The following is a 15,020-nucleotide window of genomic DNA, read 5'->3' as shown; positions in this document are numbered from 1 at the left end:
CCTCCCCTCTCCCCCCGTCGCGCTCCCCCTCCCCTCCCCTCTCGCCCCCCCCCCCCCGGTCGCGCTCCCCCTCCCCTCCCCCCCCCCCCCTGGTCGCGCCCTCTCCTCCTCCCTCCCCCGGTCGCGCCCTCTCCTCCTCCCCCCCCCCCCCCCCCCGGTCGCGCCCTCTCCTCCTCCCTCCCCCCCCCGGTCGCGCCCTCTCTCTCTCTCTCTTCTCCCCCCCCCCCGCGCCCTCCTCCCTCCTCCCCCCCCCCCCCCGGTCGCGCTCTCCCTCCCCTCTCCCCGCGCCCCCCCCCCCCCGGTCGCGCTCTCCCTCCCCTCTCCTCCCCGGTCGCGCTCTCCCTCCCCTCTCCTCCCCGGTCGCGCTCTCCCTCCCCTCTCCTCCCCGGTCGCGCTCTCCCTCCCCTCTCCTCCCCGGTCGCGCTCTCCCTCCCCTCTCCTCCCCGGTCGCGCTCTCCCTCCCCTCTCCTCCCCGGTCGCGCTCTCCCTCCCCTCTCCTCCCCGGTCGCGCTCTCCCTCCCCTCTCCTCCCCGGTCGCGCTCTCCCTCCCCTCTCCTCCCCGGTCGCGCTCTCCCTCCCCTCTCCTCCCCGGTCGCGCTCTCCCTCCCCTCTCCTCCCCGGTCGCGCTCTCCCTCCCCTCTCCTCCCCGGTCGCGCTCTCCCTCCCCTCTCCTCCCCGGTCGCGCTCTCCCTCCCCTCTCCTTCCCGGTCGCGCTCTCCCTCCCCTCTCGCGCTCTCCCTCCCCTCTCCCCCCCCCCCCCCCCGGTCGCGCTCTCCCTCCCCTGTCGCGCTCTCCCTCCCCTCTCCCCCCCCCCGTCGCGCTCTCCCTCCCCTCTCCCCCCCCGGTCGCGCTCTCCCTCCCCTCTCCTCCCCGGTTGCGCTCTCCCTCCCCTCTCCTCCCCGGTCGCGCTCTCCCTCCCCTCTCCGGTCGCGCTCTCCCTCCCCTCGCCTCCCCGGTCGCGCTCTCCCTCCCCTCGCCTCCCCGGTCGCGCTATCCCTCCCCTCGCCTCCCCGGTCGCGCTATCCCTCCCCTCGCCTCCCCGGTCGCGCTCTCCCTCCCCTCTCCTCCCCGGTCGCGCTCTCCCTCCCCTCTCCTCCCCGGTTGCGCTCTCCCTCCCCTCTCCTTCCCGGTCGCGCTCTCCCTCCCCTCTCCTTCCCGGTCGCGCTCTCCCTCCCCTCCTCCACCCCCCCCCGGTCGCGCTCTCAATTCACAATTCACAATTCAAATCGCTTTATTGGCATGATAAGTTACATCTTATGTTGCCAAAGCATCAAAATACATTTATGGTTTAGCACATAAACGCAGTTCTATTCATAGTGTATAAACAGGTATATCCCCGAGTGTATAAATATACATTCGCATTGTTTATATATATTCTTTTCTTAGTTTACTGGTTGTCCCTCTGTTCATGGCAAGCTGTAACATAGTGTGCCGCCAGTGTTATACAGCTTCTCTCCTCTCCCAGTAGGAATGGGAGTTTTTGGTTGTCATTCAGATTTCTGAAATCAGGGCATATTTGTGAGAATTTTTGGTAGAAATTCTCCCTGATGCCCTGATATTTTCCACAAGCTGTGAGGAAGTGCATCTCTGTCTCCACCACTCCCTGACTGCAGTGAGAGCATATCCTGTCCTCTCTTGGCAGCCTGGTCTGCCTGTGTCTGCCTTTTTCGATCGCTAGGCTATGTTCGCTAAGTCTGTACCTTGTCAAGGTTCTTCTCAGTTTGTTATCCTTTACCATGGTCAGGTAATCAGCTATGTTGTATTGTCTGTTTAGGGCCAAGTAGCAATTGAGTTTGCTTTGGGTTTTTGTTGTTTCTGTCCAATATGTCAGATATTTTTCCTTTTGCTTAGCGACGATTGTGTTGGGTCGAATTCTTTGTGTTACCCTGTCACTGTCCTGGGGCTGGTTATTGTTAGTATTGTTAGTAGTTACTTCACTGAGTCCCAGGACTAGTTGACTGAGGGTATTCTTCTTTATGGTCAGCTCTTGGCATTTCAGGGCGTCGTAGTGATAGCATTGGGGATTGCTCATTTGTAGGTGATTCCAAAATTTGGTGGCTCTTTTTTGGATAGTGATTATTAATGGATATTGGCCTAGTTCCGCCCTGCATGCATTGTTTACGGTTTTCCTTCGAGTCCGGAGGATACTTTTACAGAATTCTGCATGTAGGATCTCAATTGGGTGTTTGTCCCATTTTGCAAATTCTTGTTGAGTTAGCGGTCCCCATACCTCACTGCCATAGAGTGCAATTGGTTCAATTACTGATTTGAAAATTTTGAGCCAAATGCTAATTGGGATTTCTATTTGGATTGATTTTTTGATGGCATAGAAAGCCCTTCTTGATTTCTCTTTCAGTTCATTCACAGCCAGTTTGAAGTTTCCCGTAGAACTGATTTTTAAGCCCAAGTATGTGTAGTTAGTGGTTTGTTCAATTTTGGTTGTTCCTACTGTGAAATTTATTTTGGGTCCCTGATGTTTGGATCTTTGCTGGAACACAAGGACTTTGGTTTTTTGGGGATTTATTGTCAGGGCCCAAGTCTGGCAGTACGACTCCAGCAGGTCCAGGTTTTGCTGTAGCCCCTCTTTAGTAGGTGACAGCAGAACCAGATCGTCTGCATAGAGGAGGAATTTAACCTTGGATTCATATAGGGTGAGGCCGGGTGCTGTAGATTGTTCAAGTAGTTTTGCCAATCCATTTATGTAAATATTAAAGAGTGTCGGTGAGATTGGCGAGCCCTGCGTCACCCCCCGCCCCTGTGGGAAGTATTTTGTTTGTTTGTCTCCAATTTTAACTGCACATTTGTTGTTTGTATACATTGATTTAATTACATCATATGTTTTCCCTCCTACCCCACTTTCGATAAGTTTCAGGAATAAACCGTCATGCCAGATGGAGTCGAAAGCCTTCTGGAAATCTACAAAGCATGCGTAGATTTTGCTTTTGTTATGGTGAACGTGTTTGTCAATTAGGGTCTGTAGGGTGAAGATATAATCGGATGTTCTATAGTTTGGCAGGAATCCAATTTGGCTTTTACTCAAGACATTGTGCTCCTCAAGGAAGTTTATAAGTCTTTTGTTTATGATGCTACAGAATACCTTCCCCAGGTTACTGTTTACACAGATGCCTCGATAGTTGTTTGGGTCGATTTTGTCCCCACTTTTGTATATGGGCGTTATGAGTCCTTTGTTCCAGATATCAGGGAAATAACCGACACTCAGAACCAAGTTGAAGAGTTTTAGGATAGCCAGTTTCATTTTGTTGTCTGTGTGTTTAATCATCTCGTTTAGTATGCCGTCTGTCCCGCAGGCTTTTCCTGGTCGCAGGTCCTTGAGTTTTTCAAGAAGTTCTTTTTCTGTTATTATGGCGTCCAGCGGGTTTTGGTTATCTTTTATGGCCATTTCTAGCTTTTCCAGTTTTTTGCATATTTGGTGTTGCTCTGGTCTTAGTGTGTTTTTCTGGTATAATTTTTCAAAGTGGTTTACCCATGTGTCCCCATTTTGAATGGCCAAATCGTCGTGTTGTTTTTTGTGTAGTGTTTTCAAGTTTTCCCAGAAACAATTGGAATCAATGGATTCCTCCATGGAGCGGAGTGTATTCTTAATATATTGCTCTTTTTTGGTTCGGAGTGTGTTTCTGTATTGTGTTAGTGTCTGACAATAAGTAAGGCGTAGTTCCTCGTTTTCTGGATGTCTGTGTTTTTGGTTTGATATTTTTCTAAGTTTTTTCCTCATGTTATGGCAATCTCGGTCAAACCATTTTTCATAGTTTTTTGTTTTGGGTTTGTTCTTGCGAGCTTTCAAGTTTGCATTTGTTGCCAAATTATCAAAAATATTGTTTAGTTTACTAACTGCCCGGTTTACGCCTTCTTTATTGTGAGTGTATATGTTATCCAGAAAGGTGTCTAAGAGAGCTTGAGTTGATGCATTGCTAATTGTTTTCTGGTATTTTTCCGTGTCGTTTTTGGCCCATCTGTACGATTTTTTGGTGTTGTACAGTTTACTGGGTTGTGTTTCTATGTTGTTTGTTTCTGTCTTTTTGAGGAACATAGTAATTTGACTGTGATCTGACAGTGTTGTTTGTGGTTTGACTGTGAATGCTCTGAAAGAGGATGGGTCTAAGTCTGTAATCATATAGTCTACTGTGCTGCAGCCAAGAGGTGAGCAATAGGTCGATCTTCCTAGGAGGTCTCCTATGAACCTACCATTGACAATGTACAGACCCAGGTTTCAACAGAGCTGTAGTAGCTGTTTTCCGTTGGTATTTGACTGCTTGTCGCAGTTATGCCTGTATGGAAGGGAAGGGATGTCAAAGTGGTTATTCCCGAAAACGTAATTGTTTCCCTGATTATTGGTGAAGTCTGGTTCTTCGCCCGTTCTTGAATTGAGGTCCCCACAGATCAACACGTTCCCCTGGGCCTGGTATTGGATAATTTCCCCCTCCATGTTGGAGAAGGTGTCCTCTTTAAAGTACGGGGAATCGATTGGGGGGATATAAAGTGCGCAAATGTAAACATCTTGGGTGTTTGAGATAATCTCCCTCTCAAGTTTGAGCCACATATGGTTTTCGCCCTTTTTTATAAATTTGATGTAATTCTTAAGTTCTGTTTTATACCAGATCAGTATGCCTCCGGAGTCTCTGCCTTGGGTTACACTTGGTAATTTATTGGAGGGGACCACCAGCTCAGTGTACCCTTGGGGACAGCCAGTGTGTCCTTTTCCTTTATACCAAGTTTCCTGTAAAATGATAATATCTAGGTCTTTAGTTTCATCTATGAACTCTGGGGTCCTACTTTTCACTTCTCGCACTGAAGAGCGTAGACCTTGGATATTCCAGGTCGAAATATATAAGGATTTCATGTTAAGTTTGATCTTTTACTATGATAGGTTAAAGAATGGTACGTGTTTGTCGTGCTCTCCCTCCCCTCCCCACCCCCCGGTCACGCTCTCCCTCCCCTCTCCTCCCCAGTGTGGTAAAGGTATTCCTATAGTGCTGTTAGGTAGGAGTTCCAGGATTTCGACCCAGCAACGGCGATACATTTCCAATTCAGGATGTTGATGACTTGGAAGTGGCAGTGGCCCCGGCCCCATGCACCTATTGCCCTTGTCCATCCCCTAGCATAACTTCCTTGCTTTTGTACTAAAAAAAACCTACTGCACCTGGTATTTGCAGTCTGTCTCCTATCCAAGTGCCAACCAAGCCTAACACTATTTCGCTTCCAAGACCACTCCTCCATCCCTCAGCAATATTTCCCTGTAACTAATCTTTCCGATTCAATTCTAAATGTAAAAGATCAATTCTATTTAATACAATTGCTACCATAAAGTCACGGGAGTGCAATACTGAAAATATTTTCTTCTAAGCTTTATCTTTACACATCAAGCTTGACAAATGTGTGCACAATTCGATAGAGCTGTATGTAGCGTTGTATGACATACATTAACAGGACTTGAAATTAAAAGCCATTTTAGAACCGTCTGCTTATAAAATGACCTGCATTTCCTATACAAATAAAACATAACCGCTTATCCTTTTTCAGAGAAATCAAAATCTCCTTTATTAAAAAAATTGTCCATTTAATAACGTGGCATCCCTGCAGGACTACCTTATTGATTAGTACAAGCTAACTAACAGGTGTTTCAGATTTTTGCTTTCACAATACAAACACTAATGTGAAGCCAATGTTCTGAAACCCTGCTGGGAATAATGTCACATGGGCAGGAGAATAAGTGGGAGGATGAGCATAGAGGGGATTTGGAAACTTTAATTTTTTATTAAAAACAATATGCAACTCTCAGAATAGGGTCTGACCTTTGACAGTGCTGGGATGCTACGGACATCTTAGGCAGACAAAATATTACTGATAATGTCAAATTTCCATAATGCATGAAAAACAATTAATAGCAAAGATAAATTCAGAGTCACAAATGACCCTAATAGAGTGTATTAAAAATATTACTCACTACAGGTGCAGTCCTCATTGTCTTCATATTCCTCTCCTCCATCCCTTCCGGCATCTCTTAATCACGCAAGCAACTCCCCACCCTAATTACATTGCACACCCTAGCACAGTCATTGCACTATTACTTTTATTGCCCAAAAGCAAAAAATTACCAAGTCATAAAAACTTGCATTGATGTAGCACCTTCAACATAGAAAAACATTCCAAGGTGCATTACAGAAGCGTAATCAGACAAAAAAGGATGCCAAGCCAAAGGAGATATGAGGAGGAGCAAGTAAAAGTTTGGTTAAAGGTGAGTTTTAAGGAGGGTCTTAAAAGGAAGAGAGGGAGACGGAGAGATTGAAGGACAGAACTCCAGAGCGTAGGGCCTAGACGGCTGAAGCATGGCCACCAATGGTGGGACAAAGGGAGTACAGGATGCACAAGAGGTCAAAGTCAGAGGCAGTGTTCTGGGAGGGTTGCAAGGCTGGAGAAGATTACAGATATATGGAGGGTGAGGTTCTGAAGGGATGCACACACAAGTATGAGAACTTTAAATTTGAGGCATAGGGGATCAGCAAGCACAGGAGCAATGGGCGAGTGGGACTTTATGCAGGATAGGATAGGGCCAGCAGAATTTTGAATGAGCGGAGGGTGAAGGATGGAAGACTGGCTAGGAGAGCATTTGAACAGTCAAGTCTGGAAGTGAAAAAGGCATGGATGAAGGTTTCAATAGCAGAGGAGGGAAAGTGCACCAGTCACAGAGGATGATATTTGTGCATTTGATTCGGGCTGTTTTAGTGCTGTGGCATAGGCAGAAACTGGAGAGATTCAAAACCCTCATCAAGGCAACACCCTAGTAAAATTGAAGTCAATGGGAATCGGGGGGGGGGAAACTCTCCACTGGCTGGAGTCATGCCTAGCACAAAGGAAGATGGTAGATTAGAGGCCAAACATCTCATCCCAGGATATCGCTGCAGGAGTACCTCAAGGCAATGTCCTAGGCCCAACCATCTTCAGCTGCCTGGATGAGTGTTACTCCAACAACACTCAAGAAGCTTGACACCATCCAAGACGAAGCAGCCTGCATGATTGGCACCCCATCCATCACCTTAAACATTCACTCCCTCCACCACCAGCATACTGTGGCTGCAGTGTGTACCATCTGCAAGATGCAGTGCAGCAACTCGCCAAGGCTTCTTTGACAGCATCTCCCAAACCTGCAACCTCTACCACCTAGAAAAACAAGGGCAGCAGGCGCATGTGAACACCACCACCTCCAAGTTCCCCTCCAAGTCACACACCACCCTGACATGGAAATATATTGCTGTTCCTTCATCAAAATCCTGGAACTCCCTCCCTAACGGCACTGTGGGAGCACTTTCACGACACAGACTGCAGCGGCTCAAGGTGGCGGCTCACCACCACCTTCTCAAGGGCAATTTGGGATAGGCAATAAATGCTGACCTTGCCAGCGACACCCACATCCTGTGAATGAATAAAAAATTATAAACAATATTACTGGAATTTGGTTCCATCATTTCACTGGGGCAGGACTATGGAGAGGGAAAAAATCACATCAGCCCTTTGTTGGGATCTCAAATTATAACAGAAAGTATGCTCAGTAGATGGCATGTGTATTCCCAAAAACATGCTAATTTGGCTTAGCAGGCTTCCTCAGGCTAGAAAAAGATGCAATGTTTCCAGCTCACCTCACTCTGACCAATCTGAAGGGATGCAAGGAATCACAGAAGTACTCTCTTCCACCTCCCAAGCAATGAGTGTAATGCAGAATTTTTTTTTTTTTAATCCTTCAAAATCTATGAACCACTATTGGATGTTCCGTAATAACCCCAAGGTATAACAATTCAGGGCTAGTCACTTTCAGAGCCATAGGCAAGGACGAGCATGACCTGATGCTGGTTTGCAGTTGGTGCTGCAGCAGGTGACATAGCTCTGCAACAGCCTCCCTGGTAGTGGAGCCTCCTTACATACTGCTCCTCGCAGAACTGCAGAAATGAATTTCTTGCCTGGTACACTCTAGCGTCCCTCCTCTGCCTCTTCTCCCTGCAGGTCTGTGGACTCCTGTCTGATGTTGCTCCTCTTCCAGCCACAATGGCATCACAATTAAACCCATAATGCCAAGCACAACTTTTCCAGAAGCCCCTGATCAAAATTAGTGTAGACTAGCCAGAAAACTTTTTGCAAAGTTTGATGTCTGCTACAACAGCCAAAGCAACACATGAGCAGTCAAATTGAGCAAACTAATGTTTTACTCAAGAGCATTTGAAGATCCCTTTAAATAACACTGTTCCCACACAATTTGTATTATATTGTAGAACTGAATAGATCACGATAGTTGTTGATAATGGTACTTGGGTCCTGAAACAGGCGCAGGACCCTCATATAGATATATATTAAATAGGCACCCGCTGATATCAAACAGGTGCAAAAAATGCCTAATAAGAAACCACACCCTAGACTCAGTAATAAACAGGTGGGCAGTGTTGAAAAAACACACCCAAGGAGTACATAGTACGCATCCCACACTATTTCCAGTATAACTCAGTGGTTAAAGGGGTAGATTGTTAACCTGGAGGCATACTGCATCCCATTCCATACAAGCACAACAATTAAGTTTTGGTCCATAGGAGGCACAACCTGCCAATGGAAACTGCCTTTTTATGGTGAGCACTAGTGTGATGGGAGAAGGTCCAAACTGTAATAGGCCTATCTTAGCCATTCAAGCAGTTCCATTTGCAAGAGATGTGAGCCTAAAAAAGATAAAGCTAATTTTTAAAAAAGGGATTATAATTTGAATTAAAAATAGTGGCTTACTACACCTTATTTTGCATAGCGAGAGCCTGAATACATATACAGGGGTTCTCCCACTTGTCCACCTTAACTTTTGTAGAAGAGCCATGGAAACCCTGTAAAAACGGCTGTTATGCCTTTATTCCAGGGCTTCCGCGGTATTTCCTCCGAAATTAAGGTGAATGAGGAGAACCGCTGTGGAAACTCACCCCCAATAGTATTTAATATAAAAAGGGAGCAGAGGAGAAATGAGATGTAGACCTGATTTTACATTAAGAGTTGTAATCCAGGGGTCTGCTCTAATGAACAAGGCATTTTTACCCATAAATTAGCTAGGTATAGCATACAATACTATGAAAGTATTGCAAAAAGGTAAGCACCAAAACTGGAGTGTAGATTTCAGCTCAGGTACTCATTTCCAACTGCACATTTTATCTTATCATATGCTTTCAGTAATTAACGTTCTGTCTAGAATGCAGATCGACTGAGCCACCTACCAGGACTTTCTACTCGTTTGTAGTGGTATGGGTTAATGCAGACCTCTTTCTGCTTTGAACCAAATGGAAATTCACAGCACTCTAGTGGCTTCAGTTCATGATGACTTTGAAGATCCGGCCAACGCCACACACGACAGTAAATTACATGCGGTAGGCCCTTTCGATGCGATACCTGAAGACGACCATCTAGAGAGCGGGGAATAGTGACACAATTACTAGGCTGACCCGGACTGCTTAATGCCTTCTCCAACTCCTCCATAGCTCCCTTTTTCTTCTTGAGTTTTTTCACTAGTGCATCAACTGCTTTTTCAGCCCATTTTTCTTCCTCATCTCCTTGCTTCCAGCCCAGTAGGCGTTTCACAGCTGGGCTGGTGAACGAGAACAAGCTTGCCATTGTCATCTCGACCAGTTTTTGAAGCCAATAGCAGGGATGCTATTGTGTACAAGAGATTAACAGTAGTTCTGAACAAGTGGTTTTAAGAAGGAGTACGGCTTTAAGCATCAAACCCAGTCTTGAGATATGAAATTCTGCTATGTACTTTTAGCAGGATTGTCCCAAAGTCCAGCTTTAAAAGAAATCCATAGGCAAACAGAATCTCAGTTCTGTGTTGGAATGTGTTCAGATATTTTTCTTCTGGATCTAAGAGAAAACGAGAGTAGAAAGTTAGGCGAAAAGAAAAATTCATGTTCAACATTAATTATGTTATCAGTCCCAACTTGAATACCTCAATGTATTTTCAAGGCAGCTTGCACTACTATAAAAAAGGGCTTGGCGCTTACAGTTCAAGCGCAATTTTTTTTTGCTAATGAGCTAGAACTGCAGTCATCAAGCCGACAAAACTTGAGAATACAAGACTCAACTTGCATAAATTAACTAGATTCGAATTCCATTTTGGTTTCATGCGAATTAATTAGTTTAATAAAAACACTTAAATGTCTGTAACAAAATATACACAGTAGTTACACTTACTGACATTTTTGGAAAAAGGCATTACTAAATGTCAACATGGCTACTCAGATGCATATATCATATCTAATTACGTTACATGCAAACCTGAAGAGATTTCATGTAGTTTGTTATCCTCTCATCTTTGTCTCCAAAAAAATAGTAAGAAAGAGACCTCTTAATATTTGCAATCTTTCTGCTAAAATTTGTAACAATTTGAAGAAATGCAAGGAGATATTTCGGAAAAGGTTTTTTTCTGTCCAACTTGACAAGATAAGAAAAGATCAGATACACTGAAGAATTCTTTACAATAGAAATACAATATTTTGACCTTGGCTGAATAGCAGTGATAACAGTCAATCATTCTGGATCAGTACTCATCAAGCAAGAGGGTTCGCAACCAGATCAGTCAGTACTTGTAAGGATTCATTTTGAACCTAGGCTTAGAAAAATGAGACTAACTGGTGGATGCTAAAGAGCTGAAAACCTCAGACTCACATACAGTAAATTAAAACTAATACAGCATCTAAAAAAAGCAGCTTACCCTCTTCAAAATTTGATGGTCTGCAAAGATATTATTTTGACACAGGCACAACTATATCTCTTTTCCAATTCCTTTTAGTTGACTAATTATATTCCAAGACAAGATGAATACCAATTGCAAAAGATCAACAAGTCAGAACTGCCTGGGCCAATAAGGGCTCGCTAAAATTACTGCTTCCACCAAACTGATCAAAGCACCAGAGGGAGAAAGAGAAAAGAAGATGATAATTTGTGGTTCCAACCAGTCCACTTGATGGTCTGACTGGAATATTCTAAGCAAAATGTCAAGCAATTTAGATGTTAATAATGATTCATTATTACGGACTAAGATTCTGAAACAAGCCAGTTTAGACTTCTACTTCAAACGGTGGATTCAAGGGGTTAAAGGAAAAAACAGGGCAGTAACAATGCTCTGCCTCAACATAGAACCAGTAGGCTTTACAAACTAGATCACTAAATGCTAATATGCTAGTAATAAATCAGTACGGTAAAGTCTATTTAAGGGGTGTGCTTTGGCTCAGAACAGGTTGATTTCCTAAACCAAATTCTCTCATCAATAATTTGAGAGAGATTTAAAGTTTTAAAAATAGGGAATTATGGGCTGCAGAAACCTTCAAGCACTGCACTTCAGCCACAGAAAGAGCCTCAAACAGTCTGGTAGTTGTTGGTTACGACTCCTGGTCTACTGCCGCACGTTCTGAGCACAGCATGTGCTTACTTGTTGCAAAAGTTGTGTTTATGGAGCACAGTACATGTTTACATCTACAAACAAACTTAGGACAGTGATTTGCCCCCAGAGTGCAGTGTCAATGTGTACTTTTAGTTTGACCAACTTTTGAACAGAATTTTGCAATTCCTTAAAAAGGTTAAGAAAAGCTTTTGCAGCCAATTGGAATGGATTGGGTTTTTGTTTTGAATCCCCTAAAATGAACTTGACTATACTGTAATGCTTTTTCCTCTTGATAACTGCCAAATAGGAATGCTAATCATTCAATCGATGCTTTCACTTATGGTCAGATCAAACAGTGGTTGGATCAAACCCAAACTATTCTCCCTTGTATGCACCACTTGTGAAGATGAATTACTTTCCTGAATCAGAAAGTCAGGACGCACCACTTCTCTGGCAATTGGAGTTATGGTTCGCTTCAGGAACTAATTAAGGATTTGCATTTCAAATAAGAAATACGTGATTGTATGCTTTGCTGCTGGCTAAAGGATTATATTGGTTTCTATAATTTCCCTTCATCGTGGTTTCCCCTGATGACAAAGGCTACAAGAGGTGTTCACAATATTAGGAGTTTAGGTAAGAGTTCCCAATCAGAAATTCTGAAGCTGGCTTCTCCAGCCCTCCAGGGAGGTCACATTTAATGCTGGGGAGAAAAGTCGAGACATCACTCATCTCGTTTCAGAGTGGGACAAGGAGATTAAAATGTTATTAAAAAAATAGCTTGCAAACAAGGGTGGTCAGTCAACTCCACTAACAGAAACAAAAACAGAAGATGCTGGAATTACACAGCAGCTCAGAGGATCAGGGCTAGATGATCGAGGGGGGGGGGGGGGGGGGGAAAGGTGAGGGGGAGAACGTGGCCAGCCACCAGAGGATCAGCGTCGGCCACCGGATGATTAGAGGGATGGGGGAAGAGAAGATCTTGGCCTGCCACTGGATGATTGGGGGCATGGGGGAGGGAAGCTCGTGGCCGGCCACCAGAGGATCAAGCCCGGTGTTCGGATGGTTTCCTGGGGGGGGGGGGGGGCCGCAGCGGAAAAAAGAGAGATCATTGCCGACCACCAGAGGATCGGGGGGGGGGGGGGGGGGGGGAGAGATGGAGGAGGGCGAAGATCGCGGCCAGCCTCAGCATCATTGGTGGGGAGTCAGGAAGGCGATCAAAGGCCTCGTCAGGGGGGTCTCCGATCACAGAGTTGGGTTAGGCAGGGACCCGAGATCCAGGAGGCAAGTGTAAACGCTCTTACCGCCTGGATTTTTTAAAAAAATATTCATTCATGGGATGTGGGTGGGAGTCGCTGGCAAAGGCCAGCATTTATTGCCCATCCCTAATTGCCCTCGAGAAGGTGGTGGTGAGCCACCTTCTTGAACCGCTGCAGTCCGTGTGGTGAAGGTACTCCCACAATGCTGTTAGGGAGGGAGTTCCAGCATTTTGACCCAGCGACGATGGAACGAACGCCGATATACTTCCAAGTCAGGATAGTGTGTGACTGGGAGGGGAACTTGGAGGTGGTGGTGGTGTTCCCATGCACCTCCTGCCCTTGCCCTTCTAGGTGGTAGAAGGCGCGGGTTTAGGAGGTGCTGTCAAAGAAGCCTTGGCGAGTTGCTGCAGTGCATCTTGTAGCTGGTACGCACTGCAGCCACGGGACGCCGGTGGTGGAGGGAGTGAATGTTTAAGGTGGTGGATGGGGTGCCAATCAAGCAGAATGCTTTGTCCTGGATGGTGTGGAGCTTCTTGAGTGTTGTTGGAGCTGCACTCATCCATGCAAGTGGAAAGTATTCCATCACACTCCTCACTTGTGCCTTATAGATGGTGGAAAGGCTTTGGGGAGTCAGGTGGTGAGACACTCGCCGCAGAATACCTAGACTCTGACCTGCTCTTGTTGCCACAGCATTTATGCGGCTGGTCCAGTTAAGTTTCTGGTCAATGGTGGCCCCCAGGATATTGATGGTGGGGATTCAGTGATTGTAATGCCGTTGAATGTCAAGGGGCAGTGGTTAGATGCTTGCTTGTTGGAGAAAGTCATTACCTGGCACTTGTGTGGTGCGAATGTTACCCGCCACTTACCAGCCCAAGCCTGAATGTCGTCCAGGTCTTGCTGCATGCAAGCATGGACTGCTTCATTATCTGAGGAGTTACGAATGGCACTGAACACGGCAGTCCTCAGTGAACATCCCCACTTCTGACCTTATGATGGCGGGAAGGTCATTGATGAAGCAGCTGAAGATGGTTGGGCCTAGGAACTCCTGCAGCAATGTCCTGGGGCTGTGATGATTGACCTCCAACCACCACAAGTATCTACCTTTCTGCTAGATATGACTCCAGTCAGTGGAGAGGTCCACCCCCACCCCCCGATTCTCATTGACTTCAGTTTTACTAGGGCTCCTTGATGCCACACTTTGTCAAATGCTGCCTTGATGTCAAGGGCAGTCACTCTTACCTCACCTCTGGAATTCAGCTCTTTTGTCCATGTTTGGACCAAGGCTGTAATGAGGTCAGGAGCAGAGTGGTCCTGGCGGAATTCAAACTGGGCATCAGTGAGCAGGTTATTGGTAAATAAGTGCTGCTTGATAGCACTGTCGACGACACCTTCCATCACTCTGCTGATTGAGAGTAGACTGATGGGGCGGTAATTGGACAGATTGGATTGGTCCTGCTTTTTGTGGACAGGACATACCTGGGCAGTTTTCCACATTGTCAGATAGATGCCAGTTTTGTAGCTGTACTGGAACAGCTTGGCTAGAGGTGCAGCTAGTTCTGGAACACAAGTCTTCAGCACGATAGCCAGGAAATTGTCGGGGCCCATAGCCTTTGCAGTATCCAGTGTGCTCAGCTGTTTCTGATATCACGTGGAGTGAATCAAATTGGCTGAAGACTGGCTTCTGTGATGGTGGGGACCTCAGAAGGAGGCCGATATGGAACATCCACTCGGCACTTCTGGCTGAAGATGGTTGCAAACGCTTCTGCCTTGTCTTTTGCACTTACGTGCTGGGCTCCACCATCATTGAGGATGGGGATATTCATGGAGCCTCCTCCTCCCATTGGTTGTTGAATGGCTCCCCCACCATTCACAACTGGATGTGGCAGGACTGCAGAGCTTTGATCTGATCCGTTGATTGTGGGCTTGCTTACCCTGTCTATAGCATGCTGCTTCTGCTTTTTAGCATGCATGTAGTCTTGTGTTGCAGCTTCCCCAGGTTGGCACTGCATTTTTAGGTACGCCTGGTGCTACTCCTGGCATGCTCTTCTACACTCTTCATTGAACCAAGGTTGGTCCCCTGGCTTGATGGTAATGGTAGCGTGAGGGATGTGCCAGGCCCTGAGGTTATAGATTGTGGTGGAATACAATTCTGCTGCTGATGATGGCCCACAGCACCTCATGGATGCCCAGTTGTGAGTTGATAGATCTGTTCTGGATCAATCCCATTTAGCACGGTGGTAGTGCCACACAACACGATGGAAGGTGTCCTCAGTGTGAAGACGGGACTTCGTCTCCACAATGACAGTGCTACCAATGCTATCACGGACAGATGCATCTGCGACAGGTAGATTGGT

The 15,020-nt window shown here is 46.2% G+C and overlaps 1 protein-coding gene across 3 annotated transcripts in view; it reads right to left on the bottom strand.

The window, feature by feature from the left end:
- Nucleotides 1-15,020, bottom strand: part of smad1 (SMAD family member 1) — a 127,308-nt gene that overhangs the window by 69,246 nt on the left and 43,042 nt on the right. For all 3 annotated transcript variants that reach the window (XM_086011238.1, XM_086011232.1, XM_086011247.1), the window contains exon 2: nucleotides 9,252-9,891. In XM_086011238.1, the coding sequence (XP_085867364.1) occupies nucleotides 9,252-9,651 (400 nt within the window). In that variant the 5' untranslated portion in view covers nucleotides 9,652-9,891. The remainder of the gene's footprint in view (nucleotides 1-9,251; nucleotides 9,892-15,020) is intronic.

The sequence above is a fragment of the Somniosus microcephalus genome, chromosome 2 (genome assembly GCF_052327205.1).
Source record: "Somniosus microcephalus isolate GS21.2 chromosome 2, FLI_Smic_1.0, whole genome shotgun sequence".
NCBI lineage: Eukaryota > Metazoa > Chordata > Chondrichthyes > Squaliformes > Somniosidae > Somniosus > Somniosus microcephalus.
The sequence above is the reverse complement of the archived record's forward strand: the minus strand, read 5'-3'. Positions and strand labels throughout refer to the sequence as shown.